General features: G+C 39.2%; 1 protein-coding gene across 1 annotated transcript; it reads left to right on the top strand.

The window, feature by feature from the left end:
- The first annotated feature begins 1,042 nt into the window (after nt 1-1,042).
- Nucleotides 1,043-22,877, top strand: hap1 (huntingtin associated protein 1). The gene is made up of 16 exons (XM_084929909.1): nt 1,043-1,103; nt 1,400-1,711; nt 3,365-3,553; nt 13,876-13,952; nt 14,194-14,310; nt 14,418-14,512; nt 15,597-15,705; nt 15,883-15,961; nt 16,047-16,177; nt 16,270-16,344; nt 16,687-16,898; nt 18,561-18,779; nt 18,878-19,215; nt 19,458-19,646; nt 19,880-19,982; nt 21,255-22,877. Exons 1-16 carry the CDS (start codon nt 1,043-1,045, stop codon nt 21,649-21,651), a joined length of 2,703 nt encoding a protein of 900 aa, XP_084786035.1. The 3' UTR covers nt 21,652-22,877.
- Nucleotides 22,878-22,911: the final 34 nt, after the last annotated feature.

Raw genomic sequence — 22,911 nt, 5'->3', positions numbered from 1 at the left:
AAAATAACAAGAAGCACTCCGAGAGCACAAACCTCCACCATGGCAGCTCACTTTCTGGGGAGTATTTACTTTTAATGGAATCATATTGTATTTTGTATATGTTTATTGTGTTTTCTTCTTTTTAAAAAATATACTTTAAGAAGTTCGGACTGCAGTAAAAACAAGTGTAGAGAAAATATGTGCCCTGTTAAAACCCATTTTAACATACTTGATATAATTCTAATTATTTTTTGTATTGATGTGGATTTTTGTTGAATTTTAAGTTTTTGATATAAGTTTATTTTGTTTTGTCTCAAAAATACTTGATATATATTTAATCAGTTATAACAAGGTCATTATAAAATTACGGAATAAACTATACTCAAAGTATCCAGTGCCAACATGGTAGTGTGAAAAGCTATTGTCATTTTAAATAGCTCTATATAACATTGTTATCACTTTGACCTTCAAATTACTTTATTGATTGAAGGAGGGGTCAGAAGTCAAATGTGTCGTGATGTTTTAAATCTTTATACACCTTCTATATGCTGACAATACACACCACACATAAAAGAATAATAGTTATAACTTATAAGGCTTTTTGTCAATTTCCACCTAATAAATCACTGAGTTGACCTTGAAGATCTTGGTGGACGTGAGCCAAATAAATCGTTAACATGACACCACTCTACATCCCTAGAACATTTTATCAGATTTAATTAAACATTTTTCAAACTATGGTGTTTACAGACAGAATGTATGTGTGTATATATATATATATGCATATGGAGGAAATGTTGATTTAGTCTTAGTCATACTTTAGGTCATAGTTTAAGTATCTAAGTTCTTTTAGTTTTAGTCTAGTTTCAGTCGACTAGATATCACAAGATTTGTTGACTAAATTTAAAGTTGTTCCAGTGACTAAAATACAAACTGTAAAAATTTGTTGTGTTGTGAGTTTCTCCAAACAGTTTACAAAGTGTTGTAGTTTCCTTGAGATCAAATGTGATTTGTATCCATATAACTGCTCTTCAGGAAAAACAGGGAGTTTTTCACACATATAATGTTACTGCACAAGGATATTACTCCTGATTGGATCACTTCCAAACTCATCCCACCTTTAGGTATTGTCTCACTTTCGTCATAAATAAAAGGTTGTTGACGAAATTAGCGGTCAGCGAAATTAACACTGTTGTACATACATATGTGCATGTTCTAATGTGTACAACATTAGCTGCAACTGTTTTTTTTTTTTGTTTTTTTTTTGTCATGGAGATAACTGCAGATGGTTTCTGAAACCTTCTAATGTTTCTATTCTCTTTTGTTTCCTCCCCTCTCTTCCTCTTTGTCCTCTCTCTAGTCATTACCTTCAGTCTCAGTCACAGCCCAATGCCCTGGATGCCTGTGTTTTCCCCCTGAGCAACCGGGCGGCCTCAGTCTCCAAGTGGGACACCTGGCTCCGAGTTGACATTCACCCTGAACCCCCCAGCCCCAGCCAAGCTGTCCCACCCTGTCTCAACCCCCCTCACTTCTTCTCCTCGTTCTTCTCTTTCTCCTCCCTTCTGGCCCCCACAAGCCCATCTGGACACCCAGTCAGCCTTCTCCCTCAATGAGGGGCAGGGGGAGGCTCAGGGGTCCCTGGACGTGGACCCTCAGCCTCTTCACATTGCTTCACAGGGGTACTTAAGTGAGCTGGGACAACGAGCCCGCCATGATGTGTCAACTCTAACTGGTAGGTCTTTATTTTTTTTTAATGGTGGTTTGAAAGTCAGTGCCCCACCTAAATATACAAGTGAGCTAATCTGATCTGCATGTTCCTTCAGTTAATTCTGACTCAGTGTGCATCTATTAAGGCAGAGCTTCCCAAAGTGTGGGGCCCCCTAGGGGGGGCGCAGAGCCATTGCAGGGGGAGCGCAGTATGAAAAGGGGAAAAAAAACAAAACGCTTGGACACTGCTAGCACGGGCGCCCACACAAACGCAAAGCAGGAGATGAAGCATCGCTGAATATGTTTCCAAACCAACTTCATTCTAAGCCAAAGACTAGAAAATGGTGAAGCATATCTAATCCCTGCATAATTGGTTTTCCCTGCGTCGGGAGCAGCGCTGGGCTCTTCAAATCACGGACAAACAGTATCCCACATTCTTGATTTTTAGTTCACAAACACTTCTTGTAATGACTAACTACTCCTGACATTTTGGAGATGTTAGCTCTTTATACAGTAAAGTTATAGCAGGATACAAATAATATCAGGCTGATCCTGCCACAATTTGTTTTCCCTGTCTAAATCACGGACTAACAGTATCCCACAGTTGTTTATGTTTTTGAACCCATTTTGCACAGAGAGGCATTTTTTGAAAAATGTATTGACAGCAATGTTGAATATTATTACACAGGAAAAAAAAAGTGTAAAAACTGAAGACAAATCGCAGCAAAAAAAAATCTAGTCCGGTATTTACTTGGGCGTGACTTAGCCAATTAACCAATACCTACCTATTATATGACAGCTGACCTATCTATGAAGTTTTGACTGGTTAATTTGAATTTTTTTTCTGTTTCCTGTCTTGTATTTAAGCAATTTTTACAATGTTTTGCTATGACCCTGATGAAGGCCACAAGCCGAAACGCGTTGGTCTATTATTAAAGTTGTTCATCTTCCCTCAAGTGTTGCTGGAGTTCCTGCTTTGTAAAAACTGAAGACAGTCAGATTAACAGTAACAGTATTTTGTCTGTATCTGCCATTCTGCAATTCATCTCATGTAAACAATAACGTGGCACACAGCGTGACGTGAAAAAAGGCACATACCTTTGATGTTGCGTGACGAACTCTGCATTCCTCGTCCACACGTAAACGCAAAACAGGAGTTTTGAAAAAATCTCAGTTTTCGGTGATTCGAAACGCCGTTTACGTGTGGACGAAACAGCTGCGTTTTCAAAAATACCCGTGTAGCTGTGGACGTAGCATAAAAGAGTTAGTAGTTTTTTTATTACTACCTGTAATTTATTGCAAATTACTTGTATTTGCTTAATTGTTTACTAAATGTTTGAGGTGTGAAATAAACCGCAATGGAGCAAAATATGGGTGTGTGTGGTTAAAGGATGTTTCTGTGCGTGCGTGCGTGCGTGCGTGTGTACATTTTTCTTGTAAAACAAAGGGGGGCCTAGCAAAAAAGGTTTGGGAACCACTGTATTAAGGGATTGCATTGCATTACAGATTCAATCATCTGTCAGTAGAGGGCAGTGTACAATTGCAGGTGACATTGGCTTTGTTTTGGGTCTTAATGTCCACTTTCTTTCTTTGTTTTTCCTCTCTCTCATATTAATCCATACACTCATCAATCTTCATTAAAAACATACATGTGCACACAAACAATCCCCACACTCAGACCTTTGTTCAGATCTGCCAGAGCTTGAGATAGTGAGCCTCCTATCAGAGGGTCAACCCAACTACACTCTTCGAGCAGACAGTGTGTTTGGATATGACAACGATGACTGGCTGCACACCCCTCTGGTGCCACCAGAGGTCGTACTGGGACTCACACATGACCAGATTGAGGAAACACTCAAATACTTCTGTGAGTACTGTTTCATTTCAGCTCTGACTGAACTGTAAAGTTGTTGTTAGAAAGGCTATAAAAATGGATTATTGACTTCTTTAACTCTTGTTAAAGCAGCAACAAACTTGTTGTACTGTAGCTGTTTGTGAAACATGCACAGTGAAGGAATTTTAAAACATTAAACATCAAAACTGTTTCAGTTTATTAATACTCTGGAATGTCTTTGTTTGAAAACTCTCTTCAGGTTAAACCATCAGCTCTTGTATTAAAGTTATTACTTTAAGTCACAGGTGTCGAACTCCAGGCCTCGAGGGCCGGTGTCCTGCAGGTTTTAGATGTGTCCTTGATCCAGTGCAGCTGATTTAAATTGCTAAATTATCTCCTCAACATGTCTTAAAGTTCTCCAGAAGCCTGGTAATGGACTAATCATTTGATTCAGTGTGTTGAAACAGGGTGATATCTAAAACCTGCAGGACACCGGCCCTCGAAGCCTGGAGTTCGACACCCCTGCTTTAAGTCATTCCAAAACATACATTATCTTCTTTTTCATTCATTATAAGATTGAGTATTTGTTTGCTGTGGGTTTTTACCTCTTTGCCCTTAGAGACTGAATGGGTATTGTCGTCACTCCCCTGGGTGGTGCGTAGTGTGGACACCCAAGTTTTGTAAATGTGATAACTCAAGAATGAGGAAACTCAGGATTTTGTGATTGATATCGTAGGTGCATGTGCTAAAAATCTTAGAATCCCTCTAAGGTCAAGGGCAGGGGTCAGATTTTCTGAAAATCTTGTGAATTTATAATTTGAGATCTTTTTCCTGTTTTTTTACAATGCTTCTTTGCTACAAATCCTATACTATTAGAAAGCCTGTTGATTTTCTCCTTAAATGGTAAGACATTTGTAAGGGAAATTCATTATTGGGTTGGGCAGCAGAGTTGAGCATGTGGGTTGCTCCCATGAAAAACTTGTCAAATCTTCTCTGCTGATGCCAAACAGCTTTTGTTCGGTGTTGTTTGTTGGATTTGAAGATTGAAGTATGAAGAAACAAGACATTGTGACAATTTATTAATTTAACAAACGGTGGAGGAACCATACACAGGCACAAAAGCTTGACACCTCCTCCTCGTGCTGGTCACGCACAGCTGTGGGACAGTGTCACAGTCTTCTACCAGCATTTGTTGAAAGTCAGCCAGTTTGATTGTGTTATTCATTCTGGAACGAATGCTGTCTGCTGTCTTTGCAAGCTCAAGCTGAACCCACAGGTGTTCAGTAGGGTTAAGATCCTGACTGCAGGCAGGCCATTCCATCCTCTCCGCTCCCAGATTTTGGAGGTAGTCTCTAATAAACCCTGCTCTATGGGGGCGAGTATTCTCATCTTGGAGCACAGAGTTCTGTTCCAGACTGTGGAGATATGGGATTGCCACTGGTTGCAGAATCTCATCTTGATATCTCTCTGTATTGAGATAACTCCAAAACAAGCCTTGTTTTTCTAGTGAGGAAGATGTCGCCCCACGCCATCACACCGCCTCCAACAAAAGCAGATATCCTGTTGGTGCCGTAATCAGCATAGCATCTCTTTGACCCTAGGATCCAACTGCCACTGGCAGAATCTGGAGTCATTGCTGAACATAACTTTCCTTCACATTTTCAGGTTCTAGCGCACATGCTGCTGACACCAATGCAAATGGGCCTGATGATGAAGGGTAGTCATGGCAGGCCTCCTGGCATCTCTGGAGGCCTCTCTGGAGCGGACATTAGAGACTGGCTGTGTGTGGTCTGTCTGGTTAGAGAGTACCTGGGGTAGAGAAGATTTGCCAACATTTCCATGGGCAGAGCCCACATTCTCATCTCTGCTGCTCAACCCACAAATGCATTAGATGTGGCACATTTAAGGGGGAATAATCAGACTTTCTAACAGTAGTTTGGAAGCTTTATTATACATATTTATTGCTAAGAAGCATTTTTGCAACAAAGAAATAATTAACCAAACACAAATTTCCTTATTTTTCTTTACTACTTTATTTTTTTCCCCTGTTTATATATGCCGTGAATTGATAAAGGAATTGTGCAATCAGGTTGTTATCTTGTACTTCTGTTCAATCAGATCTCTTTTTGCTACCACAGTCTCCCCCTGCAGGACGTTAGAAAAAAATGCAACTTTAAATATATGTGCACTGATGTCTATCTTCAGATGTTAAAGTCTGTGTTTTATATACAGTCTATGATTATCACAGGCCCTGTTGTGTAATTCGTTCATGTAATACGTAAATGTTTGGTGGCAGTAGCAGGAAACGTCATCAAGCTAAGCTCCTTTTGTGATGTGCTAATAGTTACCCTATGCTAGTTTGTCCCTTCTAGTTGAATTAGCGTGACTCTCTCACTTAAAAAATACAAGCATATTTAAAGTCGTACAGTATAATTACAATTTCAAATGTTTTTCCTTCTGTCAGTGTATTCCTTCTACAAGAATGCTTGATCCATGGTCGGGCAGATATTTCGACTGAGATCTGTTTAAGGCTGCCATCTAATCTTGTTTATGTTAAATTAACTTGTTTCCGAGTAGGTTTGACCTTACCGACATGTCACTTTGACAACCAACCAAACAGTTTCAGAGAAGAGGTAATTCCAGGATGACATCAGATCGTGAACAAAGCTGTAATCCAGCTGAAACGTTAATCCAAGTATGGAAAATGATCCCCTGACTCAAAGTACCTTTTGTAGAAGTTGCAATCATTTTTCAGTTTTCCAGCTCTGAGTCTTTATTCAATGTGCATGTTTGCGGTCAATCAAATTATATTTATGCAGAATTGGCTTTGCCATTGTAACAGAAACTGTAGTATCTATGGATTCATGCAAAATTAAGTTCTACTTGTGTTTACAGACGATAGATAAACATGATGATAAAATATTTTAAGTTGTGTTAAAGTTTAGTTTTTCACCTTCCTGAATTGTTGCCTTTTTAATGGGCTCAATCTCCCAAAATGTTTCATTGTTGCCATAGGGAAAAAAAAAAGTTTAATTTAGTAAACGTGTACTGACTTCAGCTCCTCATAGTTGTTTTTACCTTTAAAACATCACAAGAATAATAACGCGTATTTTCACAGGGAAGTAAGAATTAAAATGTAGAGATTATCCCAAGAGAAAAATCAAACAATCATTGTGTTAATTTTTCGCCTTTTGTTTTAGTTTAAGTTTAAGTTTAGGTTTGGTTCGTTGAACATTAATATGTTACTTTTGATGGTTGGCCAAGAATGTTCTCACGGCCGCTTTGTACTGGATAAGGTACTGAAGGTAAGACAATAAATGTGAAGGCGCGCCTGTCAACACAGTAATCGAAAACAGACTAGTTAGCTGTTGTGCAGCACACAACGCACGTTTCGGTTTGCTTTGTAAAGCTATAAAGGGAACAGTACTCACAAGAGTGAATATGAAAATTTTAATAGTAAGCTGCATTATTGTGTTTATGGCCTATAAAGTTTGGTGAATGTGTCATTGCTATAGTGCATTTAGTTTTTATTCTGATCAAAGACTGGATAAACTTACCAGTCATACAAACCTACAGTTTTCGAGTATTAAACTTGGAATATTAAATCTTAAACCTTTCCTTTCCATTTATGCTAAATGTTTTATTTTATTATTTTAAATGGAGAATAAATATTTCAGGGAGCTCCTTTTCATAATGTTTAAACTTGCTGGTAAGAAATAAAAAGGACCTTCCATCTCTCTGGTCGTGCTGTGCACCCAACCTCCCCCACGCGCACACGCACCACATTTAGGTGAGTCGCAGATGTCAAATGTCACTAATCCGATTAAGCAGTCATGACTTCTAAGCAGTTTATGCTGCAGCTCCGCAAACAGCATATCCTAATGGCGACTCTGACATCACTACAAAGACAATGTTGGCAGTCACTTGCAACACTGATGTTAATACATCCTCTGTTTTAAAAAAAGTCATCATGAACTACTGTAGGGTAGCTGCATGACTCAATGCATCTGTTGTTATTGTCCTGAAACATGTTGACTTGGTCTCAAATTATAAAATAGAGCTGATGAGAGAATCCTAGAATTTGATTCTGTAGTTCTTTGAGGTATTAAATATTGAATTCATAGTTTTGTTAATACATTTATACACTATTATACTATTGTATGTTTCTGTAATTATAGTTGGATCTCTTTTCATAAGGAATAATTTTATATATGAAGCTAAATATGTAAATAACTGCCCCATTACCGTATATTGTGTTTTTGTTTGTTTCTATATTTTAAAAATTAAAAAAGGAGTTAGAGTGGTTTCCTGTCCCTATAGCCCTGATTTATAGTAATAGGATTGCATGTTTGTGTCCTCATAATGCTAAATAGGCTCTACCTACGTGATGCCAACCCACGTATTGCTATACGGAACAGGACAGACTAACCTGACCCATGCAGACTGTGCCATGCTGCAGTGACTCTTTTTGGCATGTGGCATATGGTGTTGTTTGAGTTCTTTACTTAAGCTCACACCCTGCTCCTCTGTGCTCTTTCTTTGTGTTTTGTTTGCAGTCTTGGACTCATTTGATATAATGCTAGTTAATGAAAAACATTTTTCAATCATTTCTAGGATTGAGATTAAATCTCTTTCTAAATATTGATCACAGTTAATGTTAAAATTGGTGCATATTTTAGCATTGTGTAGAATATCTGGCGTGTCACTGAATGTTGAATTTGTTTAATAATATTTATATAACGATAGTAGATCAAACCACATACACAATGTATAAAGGTGTTGTCTCAAGGTGCTCTATGTTGTAAGGTAAATCCACATATAATCATTGATGTTGACCCCACTCAGTTCATTATTTTGGTTTTTTAGCCTATAGCTTTCCTGTTGTAGTTTGCTCTTTCTGCATTCTTTGAGCATACAGCTAAAGAGCCAAAAACCTGCTAAGTTTTTGCTCTAAAGATCCAATGTAGCAACTTGTAACATTGTGGAACATATAGGAGCTAAAAAATTAGACTTTCTTGTAAGTAACTGGTCAGAAAATAAATATAATTGTTTAGCATTGGAAATTGTCTAACCTAATGTGAAAACGTATATGAACTGAACAAACAATGAGTAGTATAGCCAGTTTGTCAAGGAAGTATTAAGATAATTTGTTTAGCGCTATCAAAAATAACAGTAATGATTCACAAAACCAGTGATCCCTAACAAGGAGTGCATGGGAAGTAACCATGAAGCAGCTCAGACATGCAGTAAAAGGAGATTCTTTGGTTCAATTAGAAACATTGTTCTCCAGCATATTTGGATATTGATTCATGTTTTACCTTTCCATAAATGATCATAAAGTTATCACAACCACAGATACGAGCACTACGTGATGACTGTGCACAACGTTTTTTCTGTAGATGCCCCCGCATGAATATGATCTCATATCAGCTCATATCAATGATATCAGCTCTCACTTTGCAGACTTTTATCAGTAACATTTGTCTCTTAGTAAACAAAGAACCACACAATGAGTTACACAAGGGTCCTATTTCATGTTATTGAGCTCTTACTCAAAGTTTATAAGGTGATCTTAAGAAATATATGTGCAGGATTTTCTTTTTTTTAATGAACGTGCTAGACTACAGGTTTTCTTTTGTTTCTGGCTGGTGACTTGAAAGTGAAGCTTTTGTCACTTTTTTTATTACTAAGGGCAAAGTCCACACATCATTACTTCCTTATAACCATTTGCTTTTCTTTTAGTTGTGTTGTCTCTTGTCTCATGGTTGAACCATTCCTTCCGTGGACGTGCACGTAATTCACGTGCATTCTTCAGGGAATAACAAATGCATGAATGTGCAACGTGATCTCTTCTGTCTTTTACAGAATTTGACAGGCACACAGTCAGTTTGTGGGTGAAAAATTAATTAGAAGGTAAATATTTGATTGTAAGAAGCTGTTTTGGCTTGGGCAACAACTGAAGTCACAAGATGCACAGACTGGACATATATGATGAAGATGTAGAATATTTGTGACTTCTATGTTATTGTAGTGTCTGTAATATTTTTACAGAGAAAAAAAATACTTCTTAATTTTATTATTATCTGTGAAAACTTACTCAGTAATTAAGAACAGGGGCTTTTGCCTCCATCAGTCCCCTGTGGGGGTGGGTGTGACTCTGCCTGCACCACTATTACGCAGAGCCCCCTCCTCTATCTGGTACTGCGTATGTGAGGAGAATTAGACCAGCCACTGGCATGGATGGAAGCTACTATCTCACTCGGTTTACAGGGGTGGGTGGGCTTTGTGCAGCATCCTTTTGAACTGCACCAAATGCCCCAACCAGAATTATTGTCATTTGTAGTCTTGTGTCACTCATATCTTTTAATTACTGCTAACAATAATTAATAAATATCAGATTTTATGGCTTGCCATTTAGACTTTGATGCCTCCTTTCCCCCTCCTCCTTTCCCCCCCTCTTTTCTTACCCGGTAGTCCAACGTGGCCAGGTGAAGGGAGGCAGGCATGACGACAGATGGCCCTTACAGTCTGACGGATTATATATTAACAACAAGCAGCTCAGATTCTCATGCACACGCAAATAGAGGCGTATACACTCACTCACTCACTCACACAGTCTAGTTGATATTGCTTTACCCTACACACACGCCAGCAGATTCATGCCAGAGACACAAATGGTTTGTCACAGCACAGCTGACAGACAGCAGGAGTAGAAGAACGAGGGATTTAACCCATGGACGGAGATACAGAGAGCAGTTTTTCATCCATCACCATGGAGGTGTGGAGCTCCTCAGCATCTGAGGGAGATGAGGAGGAGAGGAGCCATTCCAGTCTTTTAGATGAAATAGCAGAGGAGAACAAATGCCACAACAGCAATAACAATAACAACAACAACAATGACAACCTTTGCAGGGAGGTGACACAAGGTGAGATGTGCTGATCCTCTTCTGCAGAGCTCATACTTAGAAAATAGAAATAAGAGAATGTAGAAGTAAAGTATTAAAGGTCAAGTTCAAGTGCAACTCAGATATTCTTGTCCGGTGTACTCTGTAGTACATTGCGTTGTCATGGTCCTTGTTATCTAAGCACTTTAATACTTAATGGTGAGCTGCGTATACTGCAGGGTGCAGTTGTGTCACTGAAGACACACTGTGCAAATGAAGATTAACCTTTAACAAAAAGCAAGTCTTTGCAGACCCTGCTTGAAGCTTTAGTTCAAAATTAGAGCATCAAGAGGTGTAAAGTTTTGTAAGTGTATTCAGTTTCAGTTTTTCCTTTTAGTGTTGTGAAGGTCAGAGTACCTGTGAGTGTGTATGCCCATGCATGCTGCAGCAGCACAACCAAGCTGTGTATGCAAGCGATCAAATTATAATTCTCGGTCATTCCATTTTGTGTTTTCTCTTTTTACTGTATGGATCCAGCGTTACACTATATATGTTTTTTCCTTCCTCCTGCAACAAACAAAGGACAAAAAAAAAAAGCAAAATTAGCTTTAGTTTTTGCAAGACAACTTGGAGAATTTAGACATATTTCTCTTTCTAACAATGACTACTGTTTAATAGATGTACTTTTGAGGAACAACAACTGCAGGTGCATTACTGTAGTGCTGCTCTAGTTCCAATCCTATAATTTCAGGAGCTTTTTCCTAAATGTGACTGGTGCATTAAAATGCACCAATTTAAACTGACATTTGCCAAATTGAGACATTTTACATAACATAAGTTTTTTGCTTTTTCTCCAGATCAGTTTGTATACCAAAAAAAATCTGGTACTGCTCTAGTACTTTATAAGTAAATGCATGCCTATGTAGGCTTGTTTTTATTTGAATGACTGTGTGACATGTTCCAGGCCTTTTATTTAATGTGTGCATTTATAACTGTGTTTTTTCCCCTCTGTGCTGCATGTTGTGTGGGTGTGCATGACGGTGCAAACCAAATGTTAATCAGAAATATAAGTCCTATATTTCTTTTTAGTGACATGTATTTTAACTTGGATCTGTCCCTTAATACTGTTATTGACTTGCTTAAACTGCACTAAAAATGTACAGACAGTTTTGCACTAGGAAGTCTTGTGAGACAAATATTTTATCCTGCCAATCCTATCAAATGGTCACCTTCAGAACAATACAGATCAATGATCACTGTAAATGTTATTCCTGGAGCTCATCTATGTCCGTCTGATCCCTCAACCTAACAGACGTCATAAGCGCACCTAAGTCATTAAGGAACAGTATTAGACTTGCAGTCCATTGAACTTGACTAGATTTAGCTCAGCCTAGACCCCAAAACCTCTACCTGGATCTACTCTGTGCCGTGACAGCTGGGTTAAGAGGAAATAGATTAGGTATTTTGGCCAGTGGGATAGAGGGTGTAAATAATACACAGTACTCTAACTTCAGTTTATTGTTCTTGTAACCACTGAGATTAGGCAGTAAAATGTAAAAAAGTAGAGTGTTTCTTCTTGGTTTAACATGTCATTGTTTTGGATATGTGAAAATGTTCCTACCAGTAGTCCTGCTGCAGACTTTCCCCTTAGCACTGCACTTTCAGGACAATAGGATTTAAAGAAGTTAACCTATTACCTGATTAACCTTTGTTAATTTACAGATTCTATTGTGGTCATCACAATAGTGCACAAGTAGACGTGCATCACTGTGACGATTTGCTGTTTCGTTTCCAGTTTGGATTATTATTGACCTTGAAGTCTTATCTCTGTTGTTGAAATGTTGCTGAACATATGACATTTTTTCATTAGCAGATTAAATTTCAGGATTTTTGTAACACTTGCATTTGTTTGATTATGCTCACATTTTAAAGAGATTGGATTTTAATACGAGACATTAGACAGTATCTCTGACCTGACTTTTATGATGCAGGCCTGCTCAACAGAGCTAGTGTTATCAGTGGAGGCCGGGTATTCAAGTGCTTTTGCCTTGCTGCAGTGTCCTTGAGAGAAACATATTATCCTGCCAGGTGACCTGTTACATAGCCAACAGTGAGCATTAAAATTGAATCCAAAGGGTGGCAAGCATCATTTGTCATCTCTGTGTGTGTCCTAGAATCAACTCTTTGGTTTTGACACATGATCCCCACTACTGCTCCTGAGAAGTCTTCAACAAAATAATTAAGTTCCTGATCTCACATATTTTGACAGTGACCAAATTTTTCTTTGATCTTAGTAAAAATAAATCCTGTAGATGTGGTTCATGCTATAAGTTATGGCCAATATAAAGTGTGCTTACACAGAGCAATGCGGTACAGTCCAGCCTAAGGTTGGGTTCCTTCCATTAGGCTGATTAGATACTGACACAGCTATCCAATCACTGTGTTTCTAGGCCAAATTCAGGACAGTCTAATTGTGTGCCAGGCAGCTTCCCATCTCTTTAGCTAAGCTTTCATCTGAAGTAAGATTATGCAACTTTAGGGATGCAGATCCAGCCAATGTCTGCACATATTTAAGCAGATTCTAAAACACTGTATATATGCATTTTACACAAATGAGGCATGCCACTAAACAGTACCTACAATTAAAGGCATTATTGCAAAGACAGAAACAAAGTGAAACCACAATATCATACCTATTAGTAAATGTCTGAAAAATAATTTAACCTATTGAAATTTAGAAATTATGATTACATGAATGCTATTAATGTAAAATCTGTCTTATCTGTCCTAAACGAATGACTGATTAATCCTGTTCGCCACTTCAGCTTTAACTGGCTTGTTTATGTCTACTTCACTGTACAGGATGTAAACAAAGTTACAGGTCAATAGCCAGCCACTGTTATCCTTTCCTGATGTGAATACCTAGTCAGTTTAGTCCCTGTACATAGACCTATATTAGCATCCAGGAGAACGAGGTCTTTAGTGGCGTCTTATCTGGGCTAAAAAGGATCAAGCTAAGAGGATCAGTTTGTGGCTGACCATGTGGAGATGTTGTGTCTCTAGATCTGGTTAATGATAAATAGCAATAATGTAACTTTATCAGGTAGGCGGGTCTTTCTTCACTCCAGTGGACATCTTGTTTTTATCTTTTTGATAATATAGGTTCACCAGTGCATCGACAAATGCAAACAAGCACAGCAGCTTTGAATAGAAAAAAAGAGAAAGAGATGTTACAGTAATGGACAAGAAATATCAGGAAAGTCTTTACACCGTAATATCATGTAACCTATTAAAGGTATTTGTAAAGTAGAAACGGGAAGAGATCAAAGTGACAAAAGCAATCTAGTTGTCTAGTTAGCCTTACACCATCCTACTGTTAGCACGGCTGACTTCTTGCTGTTCTCTTCCATTACCATCTACAGTTATGTCTTTTCCTTCATTCATTAAATCCATCTCTCACTCCTCCCACAGTGCTGTCCTCAGACAGAGTTGGCCAGGTCACCAAGACATATCATGATATCAAGGCAGTCACCCACCTGCTGGAGGAGGTAAGACAGAGACACACAGCAGATGAATGGAATTTAAGAGGATTAGACTTATCTGCCTCACAGATCATCACTGTTTGCCACAGTTTCCTGCATATTTTTGTCACCCCTCTCAGTGCTATCTACTAACGTTTTGGTCTTACATAATTACGGTTTAAATTAGTACAGTGTAATCAAATCAATTAAAACCTTAAACATATCTCAATGTATTTATTAATTTATATGTTTGATTATGACTTTGCAGAAAGAGCGTGATCTGGAATTGGCAGCACGGATTGGCCAGTCCCTCCTGAAGCAAAACCAAGAACTAACGGCACGTAATGAAATGCTGGATGAACAGCTTGAAATTGCAAAGGAGGAGGTAAAAAGAAAGGCTCTTGATACACACCTGTATAGCGAGATGGAAATATTTCATCTTTGTTGTGCCACACTCTGCTGTGCCTAAGTGATTGTGACTTGTTTTCCTAGATTGCTCAACTGCGCCATGAGCTCTCGATGCGAGATGACCTCCTTCAGTTCTATGCGAGCACTGAGGAGATTGAAAACGCTCAGTCGCAGTCACCGTGAGTACACAAATGTGCACATATGGTATAACGCACAGGGTTGAATGATGACGAGCTGCTGGCAACTTGTTTTGCATATTGTGTATAAGTCTTACTTTAACATATGTAGCTTTTTTCTGACTAAAATTGTATTTGTCTAAAAATCTGTAACAGAGGTGCAATGCATCCTATACTCTTTAAAAAAAAACTAACTATGCTTCAAGATGTTATCACAAAGTAGTTTCGGTGGACTTCATGCTGTAGTGGTACCAAAATGTTCCTCAGTGTTTATGATGGTGAATGTCCGCTATGAAGGATTGTGTTTACACTGTTGGTTACTACCTTGGGCTTATACATAAGTAAACAGACGTCAGAACATCCCCACTGATCCTCTCAATGTCTTCAGCTAGTAAAACCCTCCCTATCAGCAGTTAATCATTCCTATTACACATTATTAGACTCTGTTAACATCATCGCAGTGATCCATGCTAATTATTTTGAGTGTTAATTATATTAAAAAATAGCCTATTTATACAGGGCTTAGCACTTGATCACTCTTTTTCAGAATCAGAATCAGAAAGGGTTTTATTGCAAATGTTGAGCAGGTTTACAACATTAGGAAATTGCTGCGGTACTTAGTGCAAACATACTGTCAGATAACACTTAAATAAACATAAAAATTAAAATTAAAAGTGCTAAGTAGATAGATATATACATGAGTGCAGGTGGTGATCAGTGCAAACATGGAATGATGTAGTGAGCACAGTGTAGGGTCATGTGTTAGTGGTGGGAACAGTCATGTGGTTGTTCATGAGTCCAACAGCAGAGGGGAAGAAACTGTTCTTATGGCGAGAGGTTCTGGTGCGAAAGGACCAGAGCCCCCTGCCTGAGGGGAGCAGGTCAAACAGTCTGTGTCCAGGGTGAGAAGGGTCAGCTATGATCCGAGCTGCGCGCCCCAGTGTCCTGGAGGTGTACAGGTCCTGCAGAGATGGGAGTCTGCAGCCAATCACCTTCTCAGCAGAGCGCACAACATCGACATTTTCATCACTTTTCTTATAAAAATTTGGATTTTATTTAATATAGATGCATTTCTTTCTTTCTTTAGAATGAAAAGGAATGAATCGTCAAGTTCACTCACCAACTTCATCCACTATGACTTCCTACAGCAGAAACTGAAAGGTTTAGAGGAGGAGAACCGCAAGCTCAGATTAGAGGTATGCACCAACTTTGAAATTAAAGAGATATTCCTGTTTGTTATGTGTTTATTTATTCACTTATTTGAAAATAAATAGTACAGTATGCAGTGCATCTTTGCTCATTGCACACAGAGTTTTCAAGACTGCTGTTCAGCATCACATATGATAATTGATTATTAATAATTTTTTCTGCAGGCTACTGAGCTCTCAACGGAGACATCAATCTACGAGGAGCAAGAACAGGAGCTGATGATGGTGTGTGTGGATGAGCTCTGTAAGTGTCACAGTCACGCTTCAGTCAATGAAAATGGGAATTATAAGTCAGGCACAAGGGAATTTATGGGACTTGTGTGTTTCAGCATCCGCCAATAAGCAGGTGGTTAACTTGTCAGAAGAGCTAGCACGGAAAGTAGAGGATTGTCTCAGGCAGCAGGAGGAAATCAGCTCGCTGCTCGCTCAGATCGTTGACCTGCAGGCACGCTGCAAAGGGGTGAGAGGCTCACACATGTGCACAGCTTTTGTTATGGATTATATTAAATACTTGTGTTAAACCTTTTTGAATTCTGTTCTCTTTCCATCTAGCTCACCCATGAGAACGAGGAGTTAAACCACCAGCTGAATGCCTCCCGTGAGAGCCAGCAAAAACTGAAATCTGAGGTAAGATACTCGCTTTGTAATCTCTGTGACTTCAACGGCATATTTGGTGTTGGATTAAGATGATTACATGAGCTCAGTTTTGATTTGTCTTTGTGTGTGGCTGAAAAGCTCTCATAATATAGACACAGATGTAGAGTTTGAGGTGTTTACAGAAACCCATTTTTGGCTTTAGATAAATATGCTGATTTCAGCACCGCTTGGTGATTTATTATCAAATATGTATGTGTAGAAGCTTATCTTAGCATTATATATTCAGCTGCTCCTGTGTATTTTGTCAGTGGCATGACACTCCCCCCCCCCCTTGATCTACAGTTTGACTGATTTGTCACCCCCTGTCTCTAGCTCAAGGACTTGCAGGACAAGTACTCAGAGTGTAAGGACATGCTCCACGAAGCCCGAGAGGACATTAAAAATCTTCGAAACAAGAGCCTGCCGAATAGCACCGTGCAGCGGTACACTTCATTGGCCTCAGTCCTCCCCATGGACTCACTGGCAGCAGAGATTGAAGGCACTTTCCGCAAAGGCCTAGACACCCCAGCTCCCTCAGAGTACAAGTGAGTCTGTGACCTGCGTCTGTTTGGCTTATATGCACATCTAAAAAAATCCTTATCTACTTTGTCTGGTCTAAATTGACCAGATTGTACCGTGAATATTGAGTAGCAGTTGTAGTTTCATGTTCCTGTTTTCATAAGAATTATTTTCTAGAACTACAGAGAAAACTAAGGTTAAACCAGTTCAGCTCTGGGAAACTACCTTTATACCTTAAGTACTTAAATTCTGTGGTAGTTCCACTCCCTGCCCTATCACACCTTAAACTTAAACGCCTTCGTTAAGTGGCTTTTACTTTTATAGCAGCTCAGCTTTTATTAGACACATTCCTTACAGAGGAAAAAAACAGCAGGTACAATAGTACTGACTGAGTTGATGCATGTTTGAAAATAATTACTAGTAAGGTTTAGTATGTTACATGTTTATATGTTGTTGTGGTAATTTTTTTAGATTAAATTTATACGATTTGGATTTCAGGGAATAACAAGTTTTACTTGACTTACGTTTTGTTAGTACGTAATGTTTTCTGTTAAAAGAACTACATCAATGTCAATTGTGTGTAATGACGCTACTTGACATCCATCCATGATTTAGCTGAATAAATGCTTAATGTTAGTTTTGTATTTGATAATTAATGATTTTATAAGGTGTTAGATGGTGTCAGGAAGATGGAGTGGGCCAGTAGTTGATTACAAACTAGTATAATTTTTATTGTTTTGCATTCTCTTGTATAAACAAAGAAGAAGAACATTACAAATATGTTTTAATCAGTCTGTGAAATTCTGAACAAATTAATAGTGGAGACAGTGACTTTACCCCCATGAAAAATGATCCGTAGAAATGAAAAAGGAAACGTGAAAAATGAAACGCACATCTGTTCTTGCTTTTTCTTCTCTTTCATCTGTCTCTCGCTCTGTGCATCTTTTTTATGGCATTTTGCATTCAAAGCAATCTGTAGTTTGTTGATTTAATTTCTTGTATGGATGCATTTCCCGTATTTGGGTAATTCTTTTGTTTTAGGAGACAATATACTACAAAGAACAAGAACATCATCAACCAAAATGTTAAACAAAGTGAACCAGAATTTGAAATGCAAATTGTAGTGAAAATCAATTACAAATTTGACCATTTATTTATTCAACTTATAACAGCATATAATAATATGTCATATACTATTTGAAAGATACGTCGCTGATATATAATAACGCATTTTATTTGAAAAAATAGAATCTCAGACTTGCCTCACTCTATGCATCAGCCTAAGATCCACAGAGCGAGGCATTCACTTTGCCAGCAGGCCTGTTAAGCTAATAGACTTAAAGGTATTGTAGGTTACACTTAAAACTGTTACAGCTACATTTTAACTGACACAGCATGACACCTTGGTATATCCCAACACTGACCCCTTTTGCTTATCAGTACCATACTGGTACTGTTAACTGGTAGTTTTGTTTGTTAAAAGAGTCTCCAGACAGAGGAGAATCTTTTAAGTTCAAGTTTGAAGGGTTTTCTTTGTTGCTTCTACATGAATGGCAATTATACAATTTCCCTCCTGTAGCTTGTGTAAAATTTTGATGAGTTTCAATTCTGAATAAATATGTTTTTGGAGGAGTGTGAATGTGTAAGAGAGACACTCATGTCATTACTTTTGCTGTTTCCTCTGGCAGGAACCACCCCTGGCGTGTTTTTGAAACCGTGAAAGTGGTGAACAAGGCTGTAAGGCAGCGGTCTCAATGCCACTCACCAGGTGTGCCAGGCTCCAGCCCGGTGTCTGCACCTTCCAGCTCTAACAGCACCCCTCGGACCAGCTACTATGGCTCCGATAATGCCAGCCTGAACTTGGAAGACAAGCCGAGCTCCAATCATGCTCAGAAGGAAGACAGCAGGTAAGACTGCACATCAGATGCCACAGTAATGTCTAAAGATTTGACACAGATTTTACATTTTACATTTTAAAATAATGTTGTTAATTTTTCCTTTTTAGCGTTAGTGGGCCAAAACGTTTAGGTCAACCAGGCACACCAGGAGGCCAGGATCTCGAAGCTGCCTTGTGCAGACTCTCAGTCCGCCAGCAGAACCACTCTTCTGACCGACCTTTCTTCGATGTGGAACGCGAACGTAAACTCCGTGCCTTGGCAGCAGACAGTGAGGAAGGCGAGGGCTCTAGTGGCTTCCTGACGCCAAATTACAGCCTGGCCTCCAGCCCAGCTGCTTCAACAGGCACCAACTACTCCAACGGTAGCTCCCGACACTCCTGTGGCTCCTCGGGAGGATCCAGGTCCTACCTACCTGACCGTCTGCAGATTGTCAAACCTCTGGAAGGTAAAATTTTTAGCTTTATGTTTCTCTAATCATGTCTTCAAACCTGTTTCAGCATTTGTGCAGTCTTGATGAAGCATAAGAAAGTAAAACAAGACAGAAAATGATGAGCTTCTTCACCTTAGCCTCTGTAGTAAATCCCACGGATGAAAAGCTGCCCTGCTCAGAGAGCAGTATTTGTAATGCATCTATATTGTATTACCACACACTTCGGTGGCAACACCTTCTGAATCTCTACTCTTCAGGCTCAGTGACTCTGCACCAGTGGCAGCAGCTGGCCAAACCAAACCTGGGAGGTATCCTGCATCCACGCCCGGGAGTCCTAACTAAAGACTTCAGGGAGCTCGAAGTTGACATACAGCACGTCTACAGCTTGAACGACCTAGAGGAGGATGAGCCAGACCTGTCACACCTCTCTGGAGCTCACGGCATGGGTACGACACATTGGCACACTACACACACAAGTCAACTAGTTGTCTCATTTCTACTCAATTCCAGATGACATATTTACTGAAGTGCATATCTTCTCATTATAGAGGATAGCTCCCATTCCTTGCAAAATTAGTGCAGGGTTCATCTTCATTCAGTCTTTTAGTGACTCTTTAGATGTGTGTCCTTTCCTACATGTGTAGTTTAACCTACCTTTTTCCCCTCCATGACCTCACAGTCTCTTCATCAGGTCCCAACCTCCCTCAGACCCCTCCCACACATCCCATCACCACCTGCCAAGTCCTCCAACCCTCCCTAATCATCCCCTCCTTCTCCACTAGGTAAGAACATACTGTTTTGGGGTTATTTCATCTTTGCTTATTGTGTTTTTTCACACAAGGTCAATACTCTTTAGGCAGTGTTAGTTGGATTTTGTATTAACCTTTTAAACTAGGTTTACTAACCCAAACTTTTTTTTTCCAGTGTCAGTTTCATTAAAGTGGGCCTAAATTGTTTGTTTTCTTTATTTTGTGAAATTGTGTTCAGCAATACTAAATAAAACAGTTTGACATAATGAGGTCACTGTGTATGCTCTTTATGACTTCAGAGAAGAACACTATGACCATCCCAGGCACATAGCTCTTAGCCCCAACCTGCTTTTTAAGTATTCTGTTTGCAAGGGACAGCCAATCAGAAGTAAGCTGTCTTATAGGAAAGGTGGCTTTAAAGGCACCAACACTAAAATGGCTCATTTTATACAGAAGATGACTTGAATGAATTACTTCCCCAAGGCTCTAAGGCTACTAATTTAGACTCCAAGAATAAAATTGTGGAGCTGAAAATGAGCACAATAGGTCCACTCTAAACAGGTATAGATATTACAGATTACAGTTGCTCTGTCTTTCCTAACTTCCATTCTTTACCCTCTCAATGGTAGAAAACGTCTGTCAAGGCTCTTTCTCCAACTCTAGAAGGAGCCATCAGGGAAAAGTAAGCCTGGTGTTATAAATGCACTCTGAATGCTTGATTAGTGTCTGTAATATTAACGACAGAGGCATGATCTCCAGCACTTCCAGTCCTCACTCTGTGCATGAAATGAGTGATCAAGAAGTCTGGAAAGGAGTTTACTGTGTAAACATTTTAATATATTTATAAAACATAGATCTACCTAAATCTAATGTACTGCATTGCCTTCCATGGTAAAACACTTTAAAAAGTTGGTTCACTGCTTTTAGATGCTAAGTAGGATGTAGTGGGAGGTCCGTAAATGTTACTTGATACGCCATGAGTCCCACTTCCGTTATGCATGTTATCTTCTACTAACGCTGTGCCTAACGTTGTAACATCTGCTCTTACTTGTTTTTGCTCCCTTGAGTTTTTTTAATATATTTTTTTACCACCTCTTCCACTTTCTTCCACACCAGATCTGTTTTCCTCATCACTGGGATATTAACATCATGTTTCTCCACTTTTTAGTGTTGATGTGCTAAACTAACCAAAACGTCTCACATCGTCTTTTTTTCCCAGTCGGTTTATATGAATATGCATGTGCTTGTAGAGGAGATGTTATGTCATTTGGTTTTAATATTTTGTTTGTTTCTTTTTTTTAATAGCCTTCACTCTTTCGGCCTGCCACCTTCTCGGGACCGTGAGCACGTGAGCACTTCATCAGCCTTGCAGCAGGACTTTGGCCAAGGAGGCCAGACAGCCACCACAGAGCTTAGCACTTCATCACTGGGACTCCTGCAACTGCTGCAAGAGCGCGGCATCTCAGCCTCCCGTCATCCCCACCACAACCTGCACTACAGCCGCACTGGAAAACCTTCATTTTCTACAGTATCAGACAAAAGAGGAGACTTTTTCTCACACAAAGAAGGACAAAGGAACATTTTTAGCTGGAACTTGGTGGAGAAGCTTCAGAGTCTTGGGTTGCACAGAGTGGCAGCCTGGGGGATGAGGGGCCCCAGTGACAAAGACAGGGAAGCAGTCAGACCTCCTCCGAAAGTGTGATGCATTCACCTTCACACTCCTCTCTCATTCACCATAGTGACTTTGCATAAAGCCATGCGATTCCTACTGTGCACTTCAGTGCCCACCACAGCACCCGTGTCTTGAAAAGAAAAGCCACAGAATGTGTTAGAGCCATACTTTCAGTTATTGGTAGTGTGCAGTACAATGTTTTTCTATGAACTTGTGCACGGTAAATTATTCTTTACATGTGGGACATTTTCATCTCAGGAAAACCACCTGATCACTGCTGTGTTTGATTCACACTTTGCTTCTTTTTACGCAAAAAGGAAAATGATGAAGAAAAGAAATATTTTATACTTTTGTGTTTTGACTTTCCTTTTACAATTTGCCGCACCCCCAATCACTGGTTTTAAAAAAACCTCCTCACTCGTCATTTTATTAGTTTCCAAAGAGAAACATGAGCTATGTGTAAATAATAACTGTCATTTAGGGAAATGAAAAAAGACGATGTGCTGTAAATTATTGAGAGTAGAGAAACCACAAACAAACCAATGCTGTCCCTGAAAATGCACTAAAACGCAGTCTGGTCTTCCTGCTTATTTGCTGCTATGTTGACAAAAGCATATAGTATATAAGTTTGTCAAACTATACTTAGAAAGAAGCACTGAGAAGAAGCCCGACGATCCAGTGACTGAACTGAGTAATGTTAATAATATTGAGCAGTCTGCCTTGCAGTCCATTACTTGCTCTCATATGCACACTTCCATTTCACCTCTAAGCTGTTTAAAGTTACGCCTTTATGGACTTTATTCTGAGCCAAACCTCATCACAACCAAATCGGATTTGCATGCTGCATGGAAGACGGTGTTGACTGCAGTGACTCAAAGTTTTGTTTGTAGAAATCTGCTGTATAAATCATGTCATCGGGAATTTTTAAACCACTGGGATTTAAATGTAACCGAAATCATGCAGGGCATTTCAGAGTGATATCTGTGACAGTAGGCGCAATAAGTAATATTTAATAAGTACAAGAGTTATCATGATAATTTAAACAGCACCAGTCTGGTTGATCAATCAGCTCTGGCGAAAAAGCCACAGGATAATGTGGATTTAAAAGGGAAGAATTCATAAACAGAGATTTGTGTTTCTACTTAAATTAACCAAACGACTGTTTCTGTGCGCTGTTGTTTGCTGTAATTCTACATGTCAGTGTGTGCGTAAACTGTACCACCTGTGAATAAATGTTTTCATTTCCACCAAGTTCACTTTTGACTCTTCGTCCACTCATCACCAAAGATA

Source organism: Perissodus microlepis, chromosome 6 (genome assembly GCF_051167445.1).
Source record: "Perissodus microlepis isolate ML-2025 ecotype Zambia chromosome 6, ASM5116744v1, whole genome shotgun sequence".
NCBI classification, from domain to species: Eukaryota; Metazoa; Chordata; class Actinopteri; order Cichliformes; family Cichlidae; genus Perissodus; species Perissodus microlepis.
Note: the sequence above shows the minus strand (reverse complement) of the source record. Positions and strands in the feature narration are given on the sequence as shown.

Excerpts from the sequence above, each read along its gene's own strand:
- hap1 (XM_084929909.1), top strand. The coding sequence starts at position 1,043 with ATGTTACTGCACAAGGATATTACTCCTGATTGGATCACTTCCAAACTC. Across the intron at positions 14,311-14,417 it reads TTGAAATTGCAAAGGAGGAG|ATTGCTCAACTGCGCCATGA; the intron begins GTAAAAAGAAAG and ends TTGTTTTCCTAG. Across the intron at positions 19,647-19,879 it reads CTCTGGAGCTCACGGCATGG|TCTCTTCATCAGGTCCCAAC; the intron begins GTACGACACATT and ends ATGACCTCACAG.